Here is a 21,640-nt window from a genome sequence, read left to right on the forward strand (position 1 = left end):
AGAATGTAAAAATACACATGTGCACAGCTTTGATGATGATTTCATTTTAACTGAAGAGTTTTAATACCTTTGCTAAGTTCATGTTGATTTTAAAAAAGATGAAGATGAAATTCCAAAATGCATGCTGTTGTCTTAAGTCATAACGTCAAAACAATTAAAGGAATCTAATTGCAGATGAGATGCTATAACTAAACGAATGAAGGAGGAAGTTAAGGTTTTCATTTCTAATTTTCCCGTTTCTGCAATGGACATCAGACACCTAAAGATTGTACAAAATTTCACATGTTAGAGTAAACACAGAGTAATATATGTATGTGTTTCCCTGTGGAGGTGCTGTCCGCATCGCTGCAAATATTATTGAATATATACAATTAGCATAATCTATGCAATACTGGAAACTTCCTTTGTCATTTAGAAGGAATTCCCTGTCCTGCATAATATTTTGCACTACATTGTCCAAATCTGGGGCAACATGATCTTTTTTGAGGAATCCAGAGCATAAAACAAAATTTTCCAACAATTTCATTAAGGTGGCTTATGTGGTTTACTTGGTCCCTCAGGTTCCATGGAGTGCTCCTGCTAGTATCGTTTACATCAAGTTCGAAACTAATAAAAATCCAAATACAATTAGGAAGGGGAGATGAGGAAAAGAGAGATTCTGAAGTCAGGGTGGATCCTCTTATTGTGCTGGAGGAAAGAAGACTGTGATGTAACTGCGATAACAGCAGCGGAGGAAATGAAGCTCTGATTGCAAGCCAGGCTGGAGCTGAACGTTAATACAAGGCGAATCAACATTATCCTGATTACTGCATGTGAGAAACAGATGTGACCCCCTCCTCTTCCCGTGGACGCAACACAGGCATTGTGCGGGCTCAGCGTAATGTGTGGGGGGGGAGTAACACATGATAAGGAAGAGGTTCCTGAGTCATTATCAAAACTTTGGGAACTCCCCCATTTTGGCATAAGCATTAGGTTTTGTTTTAGGTTTTTATGAAGAAAAAAATTCACTATTAATCAGCAACTGCTTAGTACAAATGTCAAAAACGTGGTGTATTACAGACTAAACAGTTAATACCTGGACGCCCCCTCCACCCACCCACAAACTCACGCAAACCCCTTCACTCCTAGTTGTTGTTGAAGATTTAGCTTGTGACTGCGTGAGTAACCCCACATGACTTCTTCCTCCTTTTCTGTTCTGGAAGTCCCATCCGCTCTGCCCCGTAGCACACCACGTATCCAAGCCAGCCCCATGAAAAGGCGATGAGCAACTGAGGAAAAGGGTCTTATCTCGCTCGTCTTACCCCTCCTCCCACTGCTGCACCTTGCTCAGCCACTGGCAACAAGCCTTACCTTGCTGCTGCCGCCCCTCACTCCCTCAGCAGGGCATATGGCACGCCTTCCAAAATACTAATTTTGTTTCAAAGAAAATCACTCTAAATAGTTGGAGAGACGTGTGTTGTAACCAACCCACTTGGTTGCGTTGATTTTTAACTATATAACCATAGAGGTGGTGATAAAATAAATCATTTCCACATATTATAACACAATAGAGAAAGCTGAAGCAGTTCTTGGAAATGCTGATCCCTGGAACCCTTTTTGACTGTTACTGGAGAGATTGAATATGGAGGACCAATGTGGCAAATGAAAAAATAATATGAAGGTATAAATGTAGTATAAAATAACAGGGTTTTCTTCGGAATATATATGTACATATATAACATTTATGCATATGTAAATTTTATATATAAGATGGAAGAGCTTATATTTTAAACCTGACAGAATGAAAAAATTGTAGACATTCCATCCAAACCTGCCTCCTGTATAGTGACTGCAGTTAGTATATAACTGAAATGTCTGATGAAAACCTCAGGGCAATTGGAATGAGCCTTAAATTACCTCCCCACAATCACCTAATTCACCTCCCCATCTCCCCTTCCCCAAATCACAGAAATGACATCCCTTACCCCCATAGTGTGTCAGAACTGGGTGTAATCACATAGAATATGGACAGAGTAAAAGTGGGCGATGGAAAGCCGGCCTCCAGTGCACAGACTGACCGAGCTGCTGCTGGAGAAAGTGCCTTGATTAAGCTCACGGAGCCTCATTTTTGGCACATCTTTGACCAGTTAGGCTGGCCCAGATTCTGCCCGGGCTCTGCAATTCCTCATTTCTCCCAGGGAATTGTTCTGCCTCTTCCACAGTTCCTCCTCCTCCAATCAAGGCTCTGACACTGCCCGTTGACCACGCTTCTTTTTCTGCCTTTTGGCACTGGGAGCTTGCCTGTTGTAGGATAAAAGTGGAATTCTCTGCTGTCTGCAAGGCTTTCCCCAGGGACCAGAGCCTGAAACCCAAACTTATATATAAAATCATATCCTGTTTGCAAACATCATATTCCCTTCGCTTCTCACTAATCTGGGCCTGTAAACCCCAGCACAGCTTGAGAGCCCATTCCTCATCTAAACAAATGCCATAAGCCCCTTTATACTTTTACAACCATGTCAAAAAATAATATTGCCTGCCAATAGTGATGTGATTGGAGTTGCCTCCTCCGAGCCATAAAAGAAATACAGAGTCTGTTATCAATTTCTCTAAGTGTATCAGGGGAATTATGGGTCGATTCAGTTCCAAGTTATAAATGACAACTCAAAAGCCGCAGAAGCGTTTGAAGCTGGGAGCTGATGACGACATTATCATAAAAGCCTGCTCGTCCTTGCTTTTGTGGGGTTTTTTGCCTTTTCTTTCTTTCTTTCTTTCTTTTTTCTTTTTTTGTGGCCTATCAAGTGAAAGAGGGAGAAATAATGCTGAGAAATGACTTCAAGATTTCTTCACACAGCAGCAGGTCAGATGGCCAGGAAAATGATCACTATTTTTAGTGATATACCCTGAGGAGTGGGAACTAAAGTGGTCCTGCACTGGCTCTCGTTTCCTGAGTCCCTTAATTATCTGCTTCACTATATGGTGACCAAGTCCTGGGATTTGGTAAAATGCTCTTTTCTACTGGTGCATTTTCTTGTAGTGCAATCACACAGTAATCAGAAATGAGTCATGCCATAGTAACTAAACAAAATGAAAACCAAACAAAAAGGAATTCAGAAACCTTGAGATTGTTGCTCAAAATGCAACTCAGGAGAGCATGCTTTATAAAGCACCTTAAATACCACTCACCCACTGAGTTACCTGAACAACACTGTTGAATTATCACATGGAATTGTAGGGGGAGATTTCTGATTTCATAATGTCCCAGGTAGTCTCCTCAAAAGCCAATCAATCACCAGCATTCAGTAGGTATATAATAAACCCATCTAGTAGGAAGGTATACGAGGTCTGTCCAGAAGGTATCCAGCCATGTACTATGAAAAATAAAGACATTTACTGAAGAAGATACAAGAAACATTGTATACAGGACAATGACACTTCAGTCCCCTTCAGAGTAGGCACCTTGGGACCTCGCACAGTTCTCCCGATCGCCATCAGCTGCCCCATCGTATTTTCCTGAATCTCATCGATGGTCTGAAATCTCTTCCATTTCAAAGGTGATTTTATTATTACAAAAGCCAGAAGTCACAGAGCACCAAATCTGGGCTGTAGGGGGGCTGAGTCACCTCATGATTTGATGTTTTGCCAAAAAACTCTGCATAAGATTTGGTGCATGAGCGGGTGTGTTGTCGTGATGAAGCTGCCAATCACTAGTTGCTCATAGTTGCAGCTTTCTGAATCATCCAAATAGTTTCCACAGAGGAATATTCAAGCTTAGCACAAAATTTGATGCAGATTCATTGCTCTACTCACTCATTTTAAATGGGATGGCCATACAGTACACATGCTCACTCAATGGCATCTAGCGCCCCCACTGACAAGTACAGTGAAGTTGTCATTGTTCACAGATGCTTATTCCAGTCCACTCTCCTTGGTTGCCAAGTTATATCGATGTTGTGCAAACCGTTCTCATTATATTAACAATGGCTGGACTTTTTCCGGACAGACCTCATATATTTTAGGTAACTTGAATTTCCTTTAACAATTGAGGACCGTTAAGTATTTAGAATCTAAAACAAAAGGTTTACCTTAGATAATTTGAACCAGAAGAATGCCCTAAATAAAACAAAAGCAATTTCAGTGGTTTCCAAGCTCACCAGGGTAGCCCTATGTTGCCAAGTTGGGCCACTCCAAGTCTAAACTGGGTATCCTTCATGTAGTTAATACGTCTAGAACTGTCCTGGAGGCAAAAATTGAGACTAATGCAAATCCAAAGAAGCCAGAGTTTCTCTTAGGACTTATATCAAAACCAAAGATCGTAGGGGGCAAATGGTACCTTAATGTCTAAGAACACAACTTCATTCCTGAAACCAACAGGACTGAATCAAACTAGTCCTCTAGAGCATCAATGGGACAAGCCTGTGTACACACACACACACACACACACACACACACCCATCCAGACCCACAAAAATACCATCTTAAGACCTATAGGCCAAGTAGATAAATAGAAGGACCCCTCTCCAGCCTTTTCCCATATTAATGCAGTCAAGCTACTCAGTCTTCCTCCTCCTGCCTCCTCCTGCCTAAGCTAGATTTATGCACCACTGCCACCATCTGGAATAGGTCAGTGTCTGAGGACGTTAAGGACGCCCACTGTGTCAGAAGTAGCAGATACTACTTATTCGTTGGGCACGTTTAAGAGTTTACCTGAGAGTTTACTAGAGCAGTTCTGGCTAAAGATAAGAAACTGCCTTGTTATGGTTTCAGAGCAGTTAGTGGAGGTACTTTGAGTTCAAGGACTAGACTTGGCCAGTGGGTCCCAGGGAGCTGTCCTCATTTCAGCTCTGGGTTATGAGATAAATGTACTTATAAATGAGTGGGGCTTTGACGACCACCACTCTTTCAACAGCTTTCATTTCCTCCCCATCACCAGACCCACTAAGTCATCCTTTGCCTCATTTGCAGGTAATCGGCCATTCTCTTCAGATGGCCACTTGGGATGTTAGACAATAATATCAAAGCAAGTGATACTCACTTTAAAAATCAGTTTGTCTTCTCCTTCCTAGAGCAATTTTGCAAGCTGCTGGCTTCACAAGAGGTTTGCTAAAAATTAGCAAGGATTAATATGAGGTGATGATTTTCCTGTGCTGGGGATCACAAAGCAAGCTCACTGGTGAGATCCACAAAGGGGACTACACTGTATTAGCCATGTGGCCGCACTGCCAGGTCCCAGGGGCTGTGGCTAGCCTGTTAGAGATGAAATCTGTAGAAGGACCGAAATGCTCTTTTGGATCTTGTCTGCATGGACATGCCCCTCCACCTCAAACTTTAAGCCTTTTACCCTTTACTGTGTGTCCTCTGGAAAACAACCTCGCTTCTCTGAGACTTCAGGTTCTCATCTGCAAAATGGTGTTAATAGCAATGACTATTTTTACCACGGTGTTAGGAACCTCTGTTGTATGTTGGTAAAGTCCAAATAGATGTTAGTTGTAATTACCATTCTTATTTCTAGAGGGCAGAATCACAGGTAAATGAATAGATAGATTACCCTTTATGAATCTAGCATCACTAAAATCAAAGAATTAGCTGAAAACATAAGAGGCTTCCCTGTACAAAATTTAGTTATAGTAAAATATCACCTAAAACAGGTCATACAAAGGACTTGTTTCGTTTTTCCCTTCAATATCTAAAAAGCCTAAGTGACTCAAATTTCTTAGTCTTGGAAACCTGATCTAGAATTATGTTGTCCTAACATGACTTAGCACTTAGTTCTATGGGATGATGGTTTATTATTGGTAAGGGTTAACTTTAAATAGATTGCAGGCTATAGGGTATGTTCTAATCATCCACAAAAATGCAGATATTTTTCTTCATATGTCGTTGGATTTGAACAAATATGTCCTTGCAATGTGGTATAAATATCCTGGGTCAAAAAGATTTTGTTAATTATTGAAGACAAAAATAGCCCCAAGAGGTTCACAAACAAAATGTCCCACAATGCAAAGCGCCTTGTGAAGTTTATGTGATTTTCATCAGGATTATGATGTATGTGCATGCTCAGGGCGACTGCACTGCAGATTGAATTCCACTACAAAACTGTGTGAGATCCTCTCCTATTACCTTTTCTCCAGGTACATAAAGATCTAGCGAAGCCAGCTTTGTGAACACGTGTCCCGTGCAGTCATACCGGGCCCTACTTTAGATGAGCCCCACACTTGGCTTAATTCACTGTTGCTGCCATCTTGAAATTCTTAGTTTCCGAACAAGGAAATCTGTATTTTCATTTGGCATTGAGCCCTACAAATTATGTAGCCAGTCCTGCAGTCTAGTATAACTTTTACTGAGAAACAGCCCTAAACATAATTAAATAAATAAATCAAAGGAGATCTTTTTGGAAGTTTGTTATTTAAGAGCAGTAAACAAACTCATACTTACCCCAAGTCCACCACAAGGTAATGAAGAAAAAAACTTTTCAGAAGTATCACCTATACATTAAGAAGACATGAAAAAAACATATTAATTGGAAATGTAGTTTTTAAAATTTTAAATTTTAATATTCCTAAAAACTAATTTATAGTTTTTTGGTAAATGTTTAACAGGTATTATGTCACATGGTATTTATCATTTAACTCAGGAGGAAAGTGATCTAATTTTAGATAGGTAAAAGCTGATAGCAAGTGAATTAAAATATTATACAGGTATACTCTATTGCCCCTTATGAACAAATACCTATGACACTTGAGTTTTAAGATTTGTTTTAACTGCCCTACACATTGTATAGTACATTGCAATGTTTTTTAAATTTATACTGTATCATGAATAACTCAGCTATTCACTGACTATATCCCTCTAATGTAGTTTTGAAAGAAAATATTTATGAAATACATGGTCATTTTTTAAATGTCTCAAATATTAAAACATCTATTCATATATACAGATTTATTTTTATTTTCTAATTTGGATATAACTAAGACTAAGTATACTTAGCCCCTCCAATATTTACAACTTTTTAAACAAACAAGTCAAAAATACACTACAAACAGGATAATACTATTTGGGGATCTATATAATATAAATATATGTTTTTAGAAATATATGCCAAAATCTTACTTGTGACTGTCTCATTTTTAATCATTTTGGAATTTTAGTCATTTTGTTTATCTGCACTTTTAATTGCTACATTATCTACTACATGAATAGAGAAAACAAAAATAACTACTTCTAAAACTCCTTAGTCTGCCCTGTAAAGTAATTAGAAGGGAAGGGAGCTGGTGTTTCCATATCGTAGTGAAATGGCTCTGAAGTAGCTCCGATGGGTCACTCAGAAGATTAGCGGTAGAAACAGGTACAAACTCCATTTCCTCTTTCCCAATCCATTTGTTCTATTGATGATCAATGAAATAATAATGAAAATTGAAAACAGGTACATGGTGGAATTCACATGCCACATCAATAAGACTTAATTAGACACAGAAATTTTAACATCACAGAAAATATTTCAGTTCTGAAAACAATAAATTGTATCATTTGATTTTTCAAATGCAATTGCTAACAAATGGAAAATGATAAACAAAAATCTAAGTACAAATGAAAAAATAGTGTATCTCATTATATACAAGGATCTTCATGGAAAAAAAAAGAATAACAAAAAATAAGTCATGAAAAAATATTAAACCTGAAACACTGACATCAGTAAAAGATACGTAGAAAAAGTTATGGATAGCTTGGGGAGGGGTAAAGTTTTCTTAAGTTGTTGCTCATAACAAAGATATTTCTACATTACTGAATATTTTGCAAGGATGTATTCCTATGTCACGTGTGAAATTAAAATGTATAATATTATATATTTTAATGTCTGAACTCTTCATTCCATAGTGAAAGGGAATAAAGTTAATATTACAATGCAATAAAGTAATTTTTCAAAAAGATTTTAAACTCTAAGAGAATAAGGAAAATAACAGATATGCTGCATAGGGAGAATTGTATTTAGCAATGTTTACATAATACAAAGAAGACAAATAATCAATAATTTAAATTTAGTAGTGTGTAAAATATTTTAATTTACTGAATTGACTGCAATTCTAAAAAATAACACTATATTGCCTTATCCAGAACTGAGATCTGCCTAGCCATATGATAATGAAAACTGGTGGTAAAAACGACAGGAATATTAATGTTAAGGAAAACCTTGCATCAAAAATGATTGGAGAGAATGTTTTTAAAGTGTCACCTTACAGGATCTAGAGTATTTAAAGAGATGAATGGTGTACATTTTCAAATCTCATTATTTTATAAGTGATAGCTATCTTTCAAGATACAAAGACTTATAGGCCTGGTCATAATGAACTCCTATTTAAATCCTTCCCCCAAACTCCAGAACATAACTATCAAGAGAACTACTATCAGTTCAACTCACAATTTCATACAATGAATGAGTTTAAATTCAATGTGTGTGCGCATTTGACGAACTACTCCCCACCGACCACCAGTCTGTGTGGGGAGAGAGTAGGGGAAGGAAAGAGAGAGATGCAAGTGAAAAAACGGGATACAGAAAGAGAAATATCTTGATGTTTATAAATTTCTGTACATTTACGTGTGGCAGTTTCTTTCTTGTTTTTAAGTATAAATAAAAAACAAGCCACAAGAATTCAAATTATCTAAGGAACAAAAAAAGTTTGAAAAGTTAAACTTTAAAAAGGATGGAATTATTTACTGAGATCTGAAACTGAGGACACTTCGCTCTTTCTGGATTCACATGAGAAAGTGAAGGGGTTATCAAAGTTGAATTTTGAACTTGACATCATGACTGAACAACACAATATCCTTGTCCATATTTACTCATGCAGCCTATACATAATATTGAAATTATTGCACTGCTCCCTGAGAGGTGCCTATGTAACCTCTAAAATCATCAATTATGTACATATTACCCCACATTAAATACCCAAAACTAATGAGATAAGTGGCCAATTTATTTGGATTTAAACTTTAGGAATTAAATTATTGGTTCTTGGTGTTTTCATTGCATACATAGATAAAAAGAATTGTCCAAGGTCTAAGTTACACAATGGAATTAATTTTAAATTATCAAAAATTTAAATGATATTTATGTTGGATATTTTGAGAAAATATTTATGTGCCATTGCCAATTTTCACTTTGCAAAATGGTGGCACTGCCATGTTTCACAAGTAACCGGTTCCAAGTCATCAAAGTTTAAACTTCATTTCTTTTACAAACATGTCTTTTCTCTTAAAATGTATGAAATGGTTGTTTCGGAACATCTTTCAAACACCTACACTTAAGTTCTTCCCAGTTAAGTCCAAAATATCTAGTCCTTTGTCCAGGCTGATTTATAGTTTAAGGCTATAGTAAAGCCCTGGCTGGTATAGCTCAGTGGACTGAGTGCAGGCTGTGAACCAAAGGGTCGCCGGTTCGATTCCCAGTCAGGGCACATGCCTGGGTTGCAGGCCAGGTCCCCAGTGGGGGCCACATGAGAGGCAACCACACATTGATGTTTCTCCCTCTCTCTTTCTCCCTCCTTTCCCCAATCTCTAAAAATAAATAAATAAACAAAAATAAAATATTTTTTAAAAGACCACAGTAAAATAATAATAAAAATAAAATAAAATAAAATGGGAAAAGCTGCACTTGTTTTCTCTTCATTAAATCAAAAAATAATCAAAATGAACATGGCTTCCTCTCTTCAAATGTGTGCATATTTTGACCTCATAATAACATGAAAGTTAAGTTTACTCTATCTTTAGGTAAATTACATGAGGTTATTAATCCATGTAAAGATAAGTACATTTATTACATAGTATCCACAACAAATAAAGTACTTTATGTAAAGAATCTATATGTGTAGAGATTCCTTCCTTCACAAAAAGAAATAAGTATAGAGTATATATGTCTAGATTGACTTATTTGCCTTTACATTAATATACCGATTTAATTTTACACAAATTTTTTTTCATCATCTAATGTTAATAGTGTTTTATGAAAAGTGAGTTAATCCTCGTGTGTTGCCCTCTCTGTCAATATCTTCCCAAGCCTCCACTACCTCCCCCGCACGCCTGTGAGCGCACACCCACATGGCTTTACCTCACAAAGTTAGGGATGCCTGCGCTCCTTTTACACAGGCAGCTTGTAACTATTATAATGGGTAACTGTTCATTTCCCCTGAGTATTTTTTTTCCAAGATGCCTGCCTACTGCATCCCACATACTTGCTTTTGAATTGCTTAGAACCAAATAACAAAATCACTCTGAAAAAATATTGAATTAGGTGAGAGAGTCCGATGATTTAGAACGGACACAATAGGTTTTGTTGAAACAAGGAGACAAGAAAAAGCCCTAAGATGCCTTTTTTAAAGTTGGAATAGTTTTTAAAAATATCCTTTTGGCATGTATTGCCCTGTTATATATTGTTATTCCATTTTATAAAGGGTTATTAATAAACTTAATGGAATTGTTTTAACTAAACTAAGATTTTGGAATGAACTTTTTCCAACTCTGTTATTTCTATCTCTCATGTAAAGTTTATATAAACCTGTGCAACATTCATTTTATTTTAAAATCTGATGGCAAAGGTTTGAAAAATATTACATTAACTAAAAATTATGTTTATTAGTTTTCTACTTCTGCCATCTACTTTACTGATTAATTCCACCGTTAAGACATTAAGAAGATTCCATTAAGGTTTAAAATGCGATCTAACTATAACATGCAGTCTTCAAGGCGTAGCAATGGGGAGTTTTCACTGAAAATAAGCTGTACTATGCCCTCTGCATGTTAAAGGCATGGAAAAAAAGAACTGAACGACACAAAACAAACACGAAAGGTGAAGATAAATTTGCATAAGGAATGTAAAAACCTTTCTTCTTTTAGTGTAAAAATGTAAGCAAACAAACTCAACAAGGCATTTATTCCTGTATGCCAAAACACAGTGAAGAAATGCTATTCAAATAAAGACGAATTCAAAAGTAAACATCGTGGTACTTGTATGGCCATTTTTCTAACGCAAGATTTTCTTAATCTACATTGGCTTCTATTGTAAACGGCTCGTTCCACAGAGCAACGCTGATGGAAAAGCTGATTTTTTTTGTTGCACTGCTTGCCAAGTATTTTGAACTGACACCGGCCTTGACTAATGACAGTGCTGGAATGTGCTGTTCTCAGTAGAACGGAGGCCCATACAGACCTAGGAGTGTCCTGGGGTCCAGCTTCTGTCCGTCCAGGGGGTTGGTGCCATACAATAGTGAGTGATGTTCAGAATGAACAAGCTGTATTTCCTCCAGGCTGGCTTTTCGACCTTGAATCCGCTGAAAGAAAGCAGCAGAAGCCCACCTTACTCCACTGACAACATTCAGAAGAAAATAAGGCCCCAAGTCACATTTAAGATGATTAATAATGAGCTGAGTTTCATCATGTAGGAATGTGACACTGATTTGCTTAGTAAAGTACCATAACAGTATTTGAAAAATGAGAGTATGCAAGGTTCAGAACCCATGTCTTGCTTATGCCTCAATGGGCAATTGACATAAAGTGTATTCTTCTGTAGCATAAAAACATCTCAAACAAAGAAATTAATAGTGACCTCCTTTGTAAAAGTATCAGCCTAAAAACAAATGGGGCCTACTGTTTAGCTGGGAAGTAAATTCATCAACATCTTATTTTACACTCACCTAAAAAACTTGTTGAAACGAATTCCTTATTGTTTCTTAAAGGCAATACATTTCAATGTTTTTTATTGTAACAGATATGCTAATTACTCCATGTCTGTACAGCTCACAATAGTGTTAATGGAGACTAACGTTACTCGGAGTGTGTCCTATGGGATTGGTAACAGTTCAGAATTGTTTATGAATGGCCTGTGATGAGATACGCGTAGAGCTCAAAGTGAATATTTAGAAACTTTTATAGTAACTTGACAGAATATTTTTATGTCTGTTGAATCTAATATAATCTTTTATATCTTTGATTATATTTTACTTTTGTAATATTTCATTTTTAATGTATTGTATAAAAGTATTCGTTTGTGAGAGAATGGAAATTAAACAAAGATGATGGCCACTGCCTAACCAGACATTCTAGAGAGTCTGAGACATCCTAGACTCAGTCGATGTTTTGGCACACGTGCGAGGCACCGACTTTCACTTCAGTTAAGAAAAATGGTCACTCAGTACAGACAAATCCATATGTTGAGTTAAAGCTCAGGTAATCAACATGCGAAGTGTTCTTCCTAGCCACATTTCTCAGCTCGCGTATCTGCAAGCCCAATAAACATCATATTGGTGTATGAAATGAATTAGCCTAACTTTTGAAAATCACTGTGTTCCCTAAAATTACCCAGACAGAATTAATATTTCACTTAAAACATAAATCCCAATAAGGGGCTTGTCAGGCAGTAGACTAGGAGGGAACTGTGTACAGTGAAATTCAAAGGGAATTTGTTCAGAGAATGCCATCCTTTCATGTTTCTGACCGCAGATGAGCAGCTGACATAGAAGCATCAGGTGACAACAATACCTCGCTCTGGACCAGGACCATTCCATAGTCAAGCTCCCTAATTTAAGGTGCCGTAGCTGCTGCTGATGAGTGACACTCTGAGGGATCATGCCAGGAAACCTCAATTTACTGACACTTCCTAGGGGTTTACTGGGTAGAAGGCAGAGCAGTGCTTGTCGCTGAAAATAAGTCATGTAACAGTGAGAGAGGAGCGGTGGGAGACCCGTGGGGTAACAGGAACCTAACATGAATGAGATAAAATAGAAATTTCTTGACACTGTGCCATTCTGTGCCAAAGAAACAAACAAATGCTTATGGAATTTTCTTTGTCATAGCATTGAAGTTCCCTCTTTTTGTCACCCAATTTACATTTCTAGAAAAGTAAAAATATGTGTCAGAGAAATTGCTCCCAGGTAGGTGCTGAATATTGAAATTCAACTGGGTAACCAATGCTGAAGACCAAGGCAAACTGAACGATGGCCACCTGGTCAGTCATTGCTCTGATCAATAAACACACGTTATTGATCTATGTGCCTTGATGGTACACACTAATTTTGGAAATGCTTATGGAAGACCAGAATGACCAAAGCGATAGAATGACAAGAAATGAGATAAAATTAGGAAGCGAAAGTCAAAGTCAGTATTAAAGGAAAACATTTTAGCTGTGAGATTTCAGCTTGTGGGAAATCTAAGAAAAATAGTGGTAAATCTAGGGTCTGAGTCACCTAAAATTGGAGTGAGCAGAGCCCTGGAAACCAGGCTGTGGCAACCAGTCCTATCTGGCAGAATAACGAACACCATGAAATAACAGGGCTTCCTGCTCTCATTTCTATGATACTAACAGGTCCATAGCCACTAACATTTTATAAACTGATCCAGTGGACATCTATGTCTTAAATAATGTGAGTTCCATAGCTAATAATCAGACCCACATTTTGATTGATACCATAAATCTTCATTGATTTTTTTCCCTTTTTCCTTTTCTATAAATATATTTTAGCTCTAAATTGAATGTCTGCCTCTAGGAGACATTAAATATCTGCAACTAGAAACATATCTTTATATTTTCATTAGCTAATCATATATATTGGCAACCACACACTCTGTGCCTGCCCCAACTCCTTTCTCATTCTCAGTCACACATTTGAAAAAATAATCTGCTAACAAGATTCAATTATTGACAGGAGCTCAAGTGCTGACAAACCATAAGAGAACACCTGCTGAACTGAGAATCGCTCATCCCCTTATGTGATATCAGCTGAGCCACAGTAAAGATAGAGGACCTAGCCAGCCTATTTGACATTTATTATTCTTAGAGTACGCTGTTCTAGTTTACACTCCTTCTCACTATTAAAATGTAAGTTTATTTTCTGACTTTGATATCACTTTTTCCCCTTCTTTACTTCCTTTTGACTTCCAGGAATATTTTCTCTTTTTATCATTATAAAACATATTTCTTTAAAAAATAATTACACTAAATATAAGGAATACTGATTGTTAACAAGCACCTTCTGCCTCTATGGCTGCTGCAGAGTAAGACACACAAACGGGACATGCACGTTTCTATAGGGGAGAAAAATCAATATGAAAAATGTTTCTACCTACAAAAAGGATCTGGAGAAAGCATGCTTTGAGATTCGTATCTCACAGGGGCCCTGCTATGGCAACCTGAAGGATGACTAAGCTAAAAATTCTGAAATGGCCACAGCTCTCCTTCCTGCTCAACTGGAGGACTCTCCGGGAGTCCTCCCATGTGGCCTCACTGTTATCAAGCTGTCTCAGATTTGTCAATTTCATCTTCCCTCTCACCGTGAGGTCTCCAACAGTGTTCATTTTCTGATATCATCACGAGTTATTTGTTATGTTACGTGTCTATGTTTAAATATAGATATTTTCATTTAATCCCTTCCCATATTTCTATTTCCGGTACACCCTTTTTCCCTTCATTTTTCTCTCATGATGCTCTCTTGAGTCAAAGGTCAACAGCATAATGAGTCACAAAATAGGATAAAGTGCTGTTATAATTGTAATTTAGGGAGATAGTGATTTCCGTTCTCAGAGATACTTAGTCTGCAGGATGTCTCTCTACAGTCATCCATGGTTCCCACCAAAAGGCTTCTTGAGAATTCTGAGCACATCCGGAAATACCACACATGGAAGAGATGGTGCTCATTTGAGTATCTCCTGAAATCTGACTTGAGACCCAAATACAGGTCTTAAGTACCTTGCTAACACAGGCCTGGGAACAAAAGCTTACAGCTCTTCTCTCATGTTCTCAATAGAGAAACCCCACGATGCGGGATGTGGGCACTATGGCATTTCCACTCTCTGTGACTCCCACTCGGGCAGTGTCTTCCCAACAGCTGGAAAGGAACTCGTGTGCACGCAGTGCCTACTCTGTGTGAGCACCTGGGCAGCTTATTCTGCTCAGAACCCCAGTCCACATTCCTGCTTGAAGTTCGACCAAAGTAGCTTAAAACAACCGTATCACTGAGTCCCACAAGATACCACGGTGCTTTCCTAAAGAAACAGTCTTTCTGAAATAAAGCCCATGAATGCAGCCTGATTATAGAAGGAATTTTCTGAACATGGTCTACAAAGTCATACTGTGGCAGGATGAAACGCAGCCTGCCCACACCCACCCACACACAGAGCACACACACGGTATAGATTCATAATTTTTTCCTGCCAAGGCACAGGGAAAAAAGGAAACAGTTCTATTCCTTCCCCTCCTGTGTTCAAAGCCTGGACTGAGGCCAGTGTCCTAATCAGTTCTCATTGGCCCTGGAGGAATCAGAACCTTTTGTAAAATATAATAAAGGGCATAAAATCATGATAAAATGCATGAAAAAGCAGTGCCTTTGGTTAGGGAACTAGAAATAATTTAGCAGAACAGATGGGTTGCATTGGTTTGGTATTACTGAGGACATGAAAGGGCTCATTTTGTGGCAGTTCCAAACTAAGAGAAAATGTCCAACTGAAATCTGACAAGTCAAAGTACCTGCCTGTGCTGGGGGAGACCCCACTTTCTTTAATCATTTTCAAAGTGGTGACATATTAGGCAAGAATTTCCATTGAAATATCTCATCTTCTGAGATATTTCCCTAAACAGAGAGATGAGTTTTTTTCCTACACAAATCCATAGGGCTACAGACTTACAGAATGAAAGTATCATAAATGACTATTGAATGTCAAAGTTATGCTTTGTTACAAATTCCATACTTGATATTTCATGAAGCAGTTCATGGCCTATTCATTAGTGTTCATAGACTTTCTCTCTTAAACAAATAAAACAATCTGGTCTCATGCATCTACCCAGGTGTACCCACTGGAGTTTTCAAATACTGTAACCAATTGCTTCTTTAAATATCACATAAATGATAGTTTTTACCCCCTCCCCCCAACTGCATTCTCTCCTTCCATATATTTTTCATCAGCTAATAACCTGTGCTCCTCAGAACCTGCTGATAAAGAAAAGGTAGTGAAAATGGGAAGGGGGCAGGCAGCCCAGCAGGCTTTGGTCCTTTCTTTTGGTCACATGGAAAGAAAATGAATTGTAAGTTAGGAGTCCTGAGTTCTGGGTTCTGACTCTCCGGTGTCCTTAATGTGCCCAGAGCCAGCTATGAGGCACCTGTCTGGGCCATTGTTGCTTTACACATAACCATAAGGAGGTATGACCAAATTAACTCAAACCCCCGTTTAGCCCTGAAATAATAAGATTCTATGTGAAATAACCTTAAACACAATAAAAACTCAATAAAGTGCCCCTTATTTTGATTCATAGGTTTGCCTTAGGCAAGCAAATGTAACCATTGAAGTGATGCGTAACTATGGTTGAGGCACAAGAGATCGGACTATGAGGGTTTTCACAAGGACCCTATTCTTTGAAGCCTATTTTTATAAATTTAATTACAATTGAAAAGTAGTAGTTTTTAATTCTTAGACTGTGACGACTAAAATAATGAACAATTTTCCCAATTAAAAAAATTTTTTTAATGTATGAAAGTTTGGATTTAGTCCCACTGTTGTTTCTCAGGTAAACTTCAGTAAGGTTCTATCTCCAAATATTGGACTCCATTCACCTGTTCGCCTCTACTTCACTCAGCTTACGATGTTGAAACTTCAAAACAAGTTGAGTTTCAATGGCAGTGATTTTTTAACACTGGCTGTACCTTGGAATCAGCTGCAGAAATGCAGACAGTACGGATTCCTGGGTCCTACCTCCAGAGCTTCTGATTAACTTTGGTACAGCCTGGGTATTCAGGTACTTAGAACCACCCCGTGGATTTTAATGGGAAGCCACGGTTGAGAACCATGTGTTAAGAGGGACGTGCCCATTTTTCCTGTTCATAAGTGAATTCAAGATACTGACTCTGTGCTGACTGGCCAACATTTGAGTCTAGAAAGTAGTTAATATAAATGGTTGGCAGAGAAACTTTGGAGGTAAAAAAGATCTATCTGATCTTCAAAATGACAAGTGCCTTCTACTTGCCTGTAACACGGCTTGATTTGCTCATTATAACTTAATTTAAAAATATCTCAGGGCGTAGAGCAATTTCAAAAGCACTTCAGATAAACAGCAAATCCCTTTCAGTAAAAAAAAGTCTGAGTTCTAGAAGCATTTGTGCTATACATTTTTTAAAATTTTATTTCCACCCATTTCAAATCATTATGCTCATCAGAAAGTTAAAAAAAAGTTTTCCCTTATAGTAACTGCTCCATTTCCACAATTTTTATCTCAAACTAATTTCCTGCATTGTAATTATTTTTAAACACCATTGTAAGAGAATATTTTAATGGTCTGAGTCAAAGTGCTGCTCTTTAAACATAAAAATCATGTGTAAAACAAACTGTCACGGCAAATATTTTGTGTTACTTTAACACCACAATTTTCAGATGGTAGAGAAACGTAACTGTTTTTGTTAATAAATATTTGGTTAATAAGTGGCAGTTAAAAAAAAACCTGCACCACTTTCCAAATTACTCAGGAGAGTAGTGTGTCTTACTTCCTGTTCTTGGTCATTTTCCATATCAATTCTTCCTTTCTTGTAGAAATAAAAATCAAAACAAGAAATTGCAAATCATCTTAATTCTGATTACAGGCTACACAAGCACTTTAAGGTATTATCTGCCTGGGCCCACTGCACTGTGCCATACAAATCTCTCTCGGAGCAATGCCAGTGCATCCTGGTTTACTCAGCCCATCTGCATCATCCGCACTGCTTCCTAAGCTTGCCGTGTCTTCACAGATGATTCACAAGACTCCCTGTTTGAGTTCTTTTTACTGCTTTGTGGTTAGATTCTAAAACACAAAAACACTTTTTTTTTTTTGCCAACTAAACAAAACAGTAAGCTGTTGTGTGCTGCCATCTAGTTAGATTACGCTATAAAACAAATATTTAATTGAATTTCCATTAACCTTCAGTATTCAGTGCTCTGTCCCATTGATGTCAGAAAACATGCACATTCCAGAAACTGCTTCTCCAAAGGGTATTGTATTTCTTTATTTAGATTTGCAAAAGGCAGTTTAAAATCACCTATGTGGGCACAGGAAAGTGTGCTTGAGACTCCAGCCCTGAGCTCCTTGGTATGCTAAGATTTTACACTAAACCTACTCTCCTCGTTTCTCGTTGGAACTGTGGAGGAGTCCCAGAGGGGCAGCGGTAGCTTGGTTTTGTGTCGCAGAATCATTTTGGAATTACTTTGAGCTGGCACTTGAACACAAGAGTTAAAACATTGCAGCATGGTATGTTGCTTATGCTTTTTTACTTAGGAATTAAGCAAAACAAAGTTATTCGGCCCCAGTCACAAAGAAGCAATGCAAATTCCACATAAAGTGTAATCCAACAAAAGCATTATAAAATGCTATTATTCTCAAAACAAATGTGAGAGCGAGCGAATGTCTGTGGGTGGCTTGGTGGGGCTGAGAGTCATGCACTTTGGGAAAAACAACTGCAAGTGCATTTCTAACAGATGATGGGTCAGTCTGAGATGTTTCCAGCACGGAAGAGTGCATTCTTTCCTTCAGGGGCACGCGCCCTTGAGAAACCCAGTACCTAGTCAAAGAGCTTGCTCTTGAAGGGCAGCGTAAATGACCCCTCCAGATCGATTCCTTACGGCGACAAGAAAGCTGCTGCTTTTGCTTTTCCTCCCAACCAAATCACTAAACTACGTATGGACGGCTCAAGAGGGGAAAAATGGAATGAGACTGGCATGAAGGACTACTAAGCATCTCAAGTTTTTAAAGACAGTGCCACGTCATACCAAAGGAAGTTAATCCTTGCAACCACTATAATCTAACATAATGAGAACTCATGTTTTCTCTGGCTAATAAGCAGGACCAGGGAGCACAGCCAATTTACACTACAGCTTACCAACTAAAAGCAATATGTTTACTAAAACAGCCAAAGAATTTTGTCTGTACTGAACCGAAGAAAGTGTTATATTCTAAATGAACTCCTTAGCCATCTAATTTTATACAATATGGAGCTGGAGGAGATCCTAGAAAATCCATCTTAACAGCCTCATCTTACAGATGGGAAAACCAAAGATCAGTGGGGTTAAATGATTTGACAAAAGCACAGATAATTGATGGCAGGATGAAGGTCAACTCTAATGTGAAACAATAACCCTCGAAGAATCCAGTTCGGTTAATATTCTACACTGCTAAATGAAATAACACAATACGTAAGTTTGAATTGTGGGTAAGGCTATTGTTCTGAAACAACTGAGCACTTTCAATGTTTTCAAATTGCTGTCTTTTCCATCAGCATTGTTTAACTGCAAATCTGTCTACTCTTGCTGACTGAGGAAAGCTGACTCTTCTCTGTATTGCAGCAGAACAGAAGCTCTGTACATGAATGAATGCCACTTACCTGGCCACAGGTTTCTGTTTGCTGGCCAGGTATGTCCCAAGAGCTCTGTCAACTTCTTATGTCAAAGCACAGTTTGATCCCTGACTGTGGGTGGCTACATGGACAATGGCAGGAAAACTGTGTTTAGAGTTAGCAAACTGCTGTCTGGACATTGAGAAACAATACATCACCCAACTTGTATGTGTTATATCCTACCTGATTATACCCCTTTCTGTAAAATCTAATAGAACAATTGAGTTGAGTTCTTATTTTCACAACCGAGAGAGGTCCATATCAGTCAAGAGAGAGTGATAACTTAGACACCAGGTCTGGTGCTCAAGTCCCTAGAGTCCCAGACACACAGATTTTGCCTTCTCGGGAATGCTTGCTATAGACATAACCAAGGGACAGGGCTGGACTTTAACTGCCTGACAGTCTTACCTAGACAATTTAGAAAGGCAGACCTGATTCTCCTTAAGACCTTGGGGCATCATGGTAAATACTCATTCACATCCAAGCTGGAACCTGACTTCTTCTCTTGGGACTGAAAACATCAGATACTGTCACTGGCCTTGATTCCTTTAAAAGGCTCATAAACACTAACCAGGGAGCTCTTAAGCATAAGAAGCTTCTTTCCTTTTCAACCAGATAATGCATCCCCCTGTACCTGATCACTTGGTATTCATGGTGTACTTTCCTCCTGGCTTTTCAGCAACTGACTGTAATGAGTTTTGGTGAATCATTGAAAGGTTTGTTATGTTTCTGGGGTTGTTGGTCCACCCACCACCCCGCAACAGCATTGATATTTTCAAAATAATTTGGGTTGAGATTGAAAGGTTAGTATCCTTGCAGGAGAGTTTAATAATATATTAATGAATGTGTATATTAGAATTAAGGTGTCAAGTCAAAAACTTTACAAGAAAATCCACAATAAACATGTATTGATTGTTTCAACTGTGTTTGCTGGGGAAAGTACAGGCTGAGGAAATAGACTCACTATTCCTGAATGGGCCAAACTGGGTTGCAATGATCGTTATATGTTCCCTTTTTATTTCATTTCCTCCCCTATTCTCAGGTAGAAACAATCAGGAAGAAGTAGTGTCTCTTTTTCTATGTTTTAGACCTTTTGGTACTATGTTTTATCTTACATAGAACCTAAAAGTCTCTATAAAAGGATTACATTTGTTTAGTTAATGATCATTTCCAAAAAGTCTACTTTATGTTTCTAAAATCATTCACACAGAGGTAAGATGACATTACATTCCTAGATGTCTTAAAGTTCATTGTTTTTTAATGGTTTTAAAAAATCCATTTTATATTTTGGATTAGGTCAGCATAAAGTCACAGATATTTTATAATATGGGAGCAAATAAATACATATGGGCAATGATATCATCACTTAAGAAAGCAAACACCTAGTGAACTGCTCCCAAACTAGGTTAAGAAAAAGCATGTTCTGTTTGCATTATGGAGAAGTTTTGGATCACACTCTGTTCTTGGTCTCCATTAAGATCTGGCCCATGGACACGGACAACGGTGTGGGAATGCACTGTGGGGGCAGGGGGTGGGCAGGATGGAGGAGGGCAAAGGGAGAAAACTGGGACAACTGTAATAGAATAAACACGAATAAAAAAAGATTAAATCTGCTGATCTGGGCTTTCAAGTGCATTATTTGTTAATTGTGTCACCGTTTGCCCGAGAGACTCTGACTTAGCTTTCTGGTCTGGGGCTAGACTCACTCATTCTCGTCAACCCCACAAAGCTTCTGACGTCACCCTGGGTGTGCTATCACACCAGCCAGTGTGATGTCTAAATTAACTTCTGTGGTTTCAAACAACACACGGGTAAAATAACGTGACGTATGAGGAACTGAAGACGATGACTGGTCAGAAAGGGATGGTAGCAGGTTTTTGAGATCAGTGTGGACCGCATTCCATTCCACCTATTCCTGTGCTTTGCTCTGTTCATAAACGGTGCTCCTTCAGGCAGAAGATTTAAGGAATACCACAATCTAATAATGCACTCGAATGCTGTGATCAGCCACTGCTAATTTGGAATGGTTAGGGTGAGGCTCCGCCCTAACCATGAGGAAGTAACACAGACCTAAAAGTGAAAAAATATCAGCAGCAATGCCTCAGCTGGCAAAAGCACAGACAGATTGCCAAGCTGAAAAACATTTACAGTAGGTGCAAATGTGGGACAGGGGCGCGCACACGAATGAATGCCCATTAAGACCAGTCCACCCCAAACAGGTCCCCTTGCTGGTTTACGTACTCCAAACGAGATTGTGTAGATGGTCC

At 38.3% G+C, this 21,640-nt stretch overlaps 1 protein-coding gene across 10 annotated transcripts in view; it reads right to left on the minus strand.

Annotated features, from left to right (window-relative positions):
* The window catches only part of HDAC9 (histone deacetylase 9), an 825,995-nt gene that overhangs the window by 208,900 nt on the left and 595,455 nt on the right, over window positions 1-21,640 (minus strand). For all 10 annotated transcript variants that reach the window (XM_053926230.2, XM_053926229.2, XM_053926235.2 and 7 more), the window contains 2 exons: window positions 11,180-11,300; window positions 6,415-6,464 (listed from right to left, as the gene is read on the minus strand). In XM_053926230.2, the coding sequence (XP_053782205.1) occupies window positions 6,415-6,464; window positions 11,180-11,300 (171 nt within the window). The remainder of the gene's footprint in view (window positions 1-6,414; window positions 6,465-11,179; window positions 11,301-21,640) is intronic.

The sequence above is a fragment of the Desmodus rotundus genome, chromosome 6, assembly GCF_022682495.2.
Source record: "Desmodus rotundus isolate HL8 chromosome 6, HLdesRot8A.1, whole genome shotgun sequence".
NCBI classification, from domain to species: domain Eukaryota; kingdom Metazoa; phylum Chordata; class Mammalia; order Chiroptera; family Phyllostomidae; genus Desmodus; species Desmodus rotundus.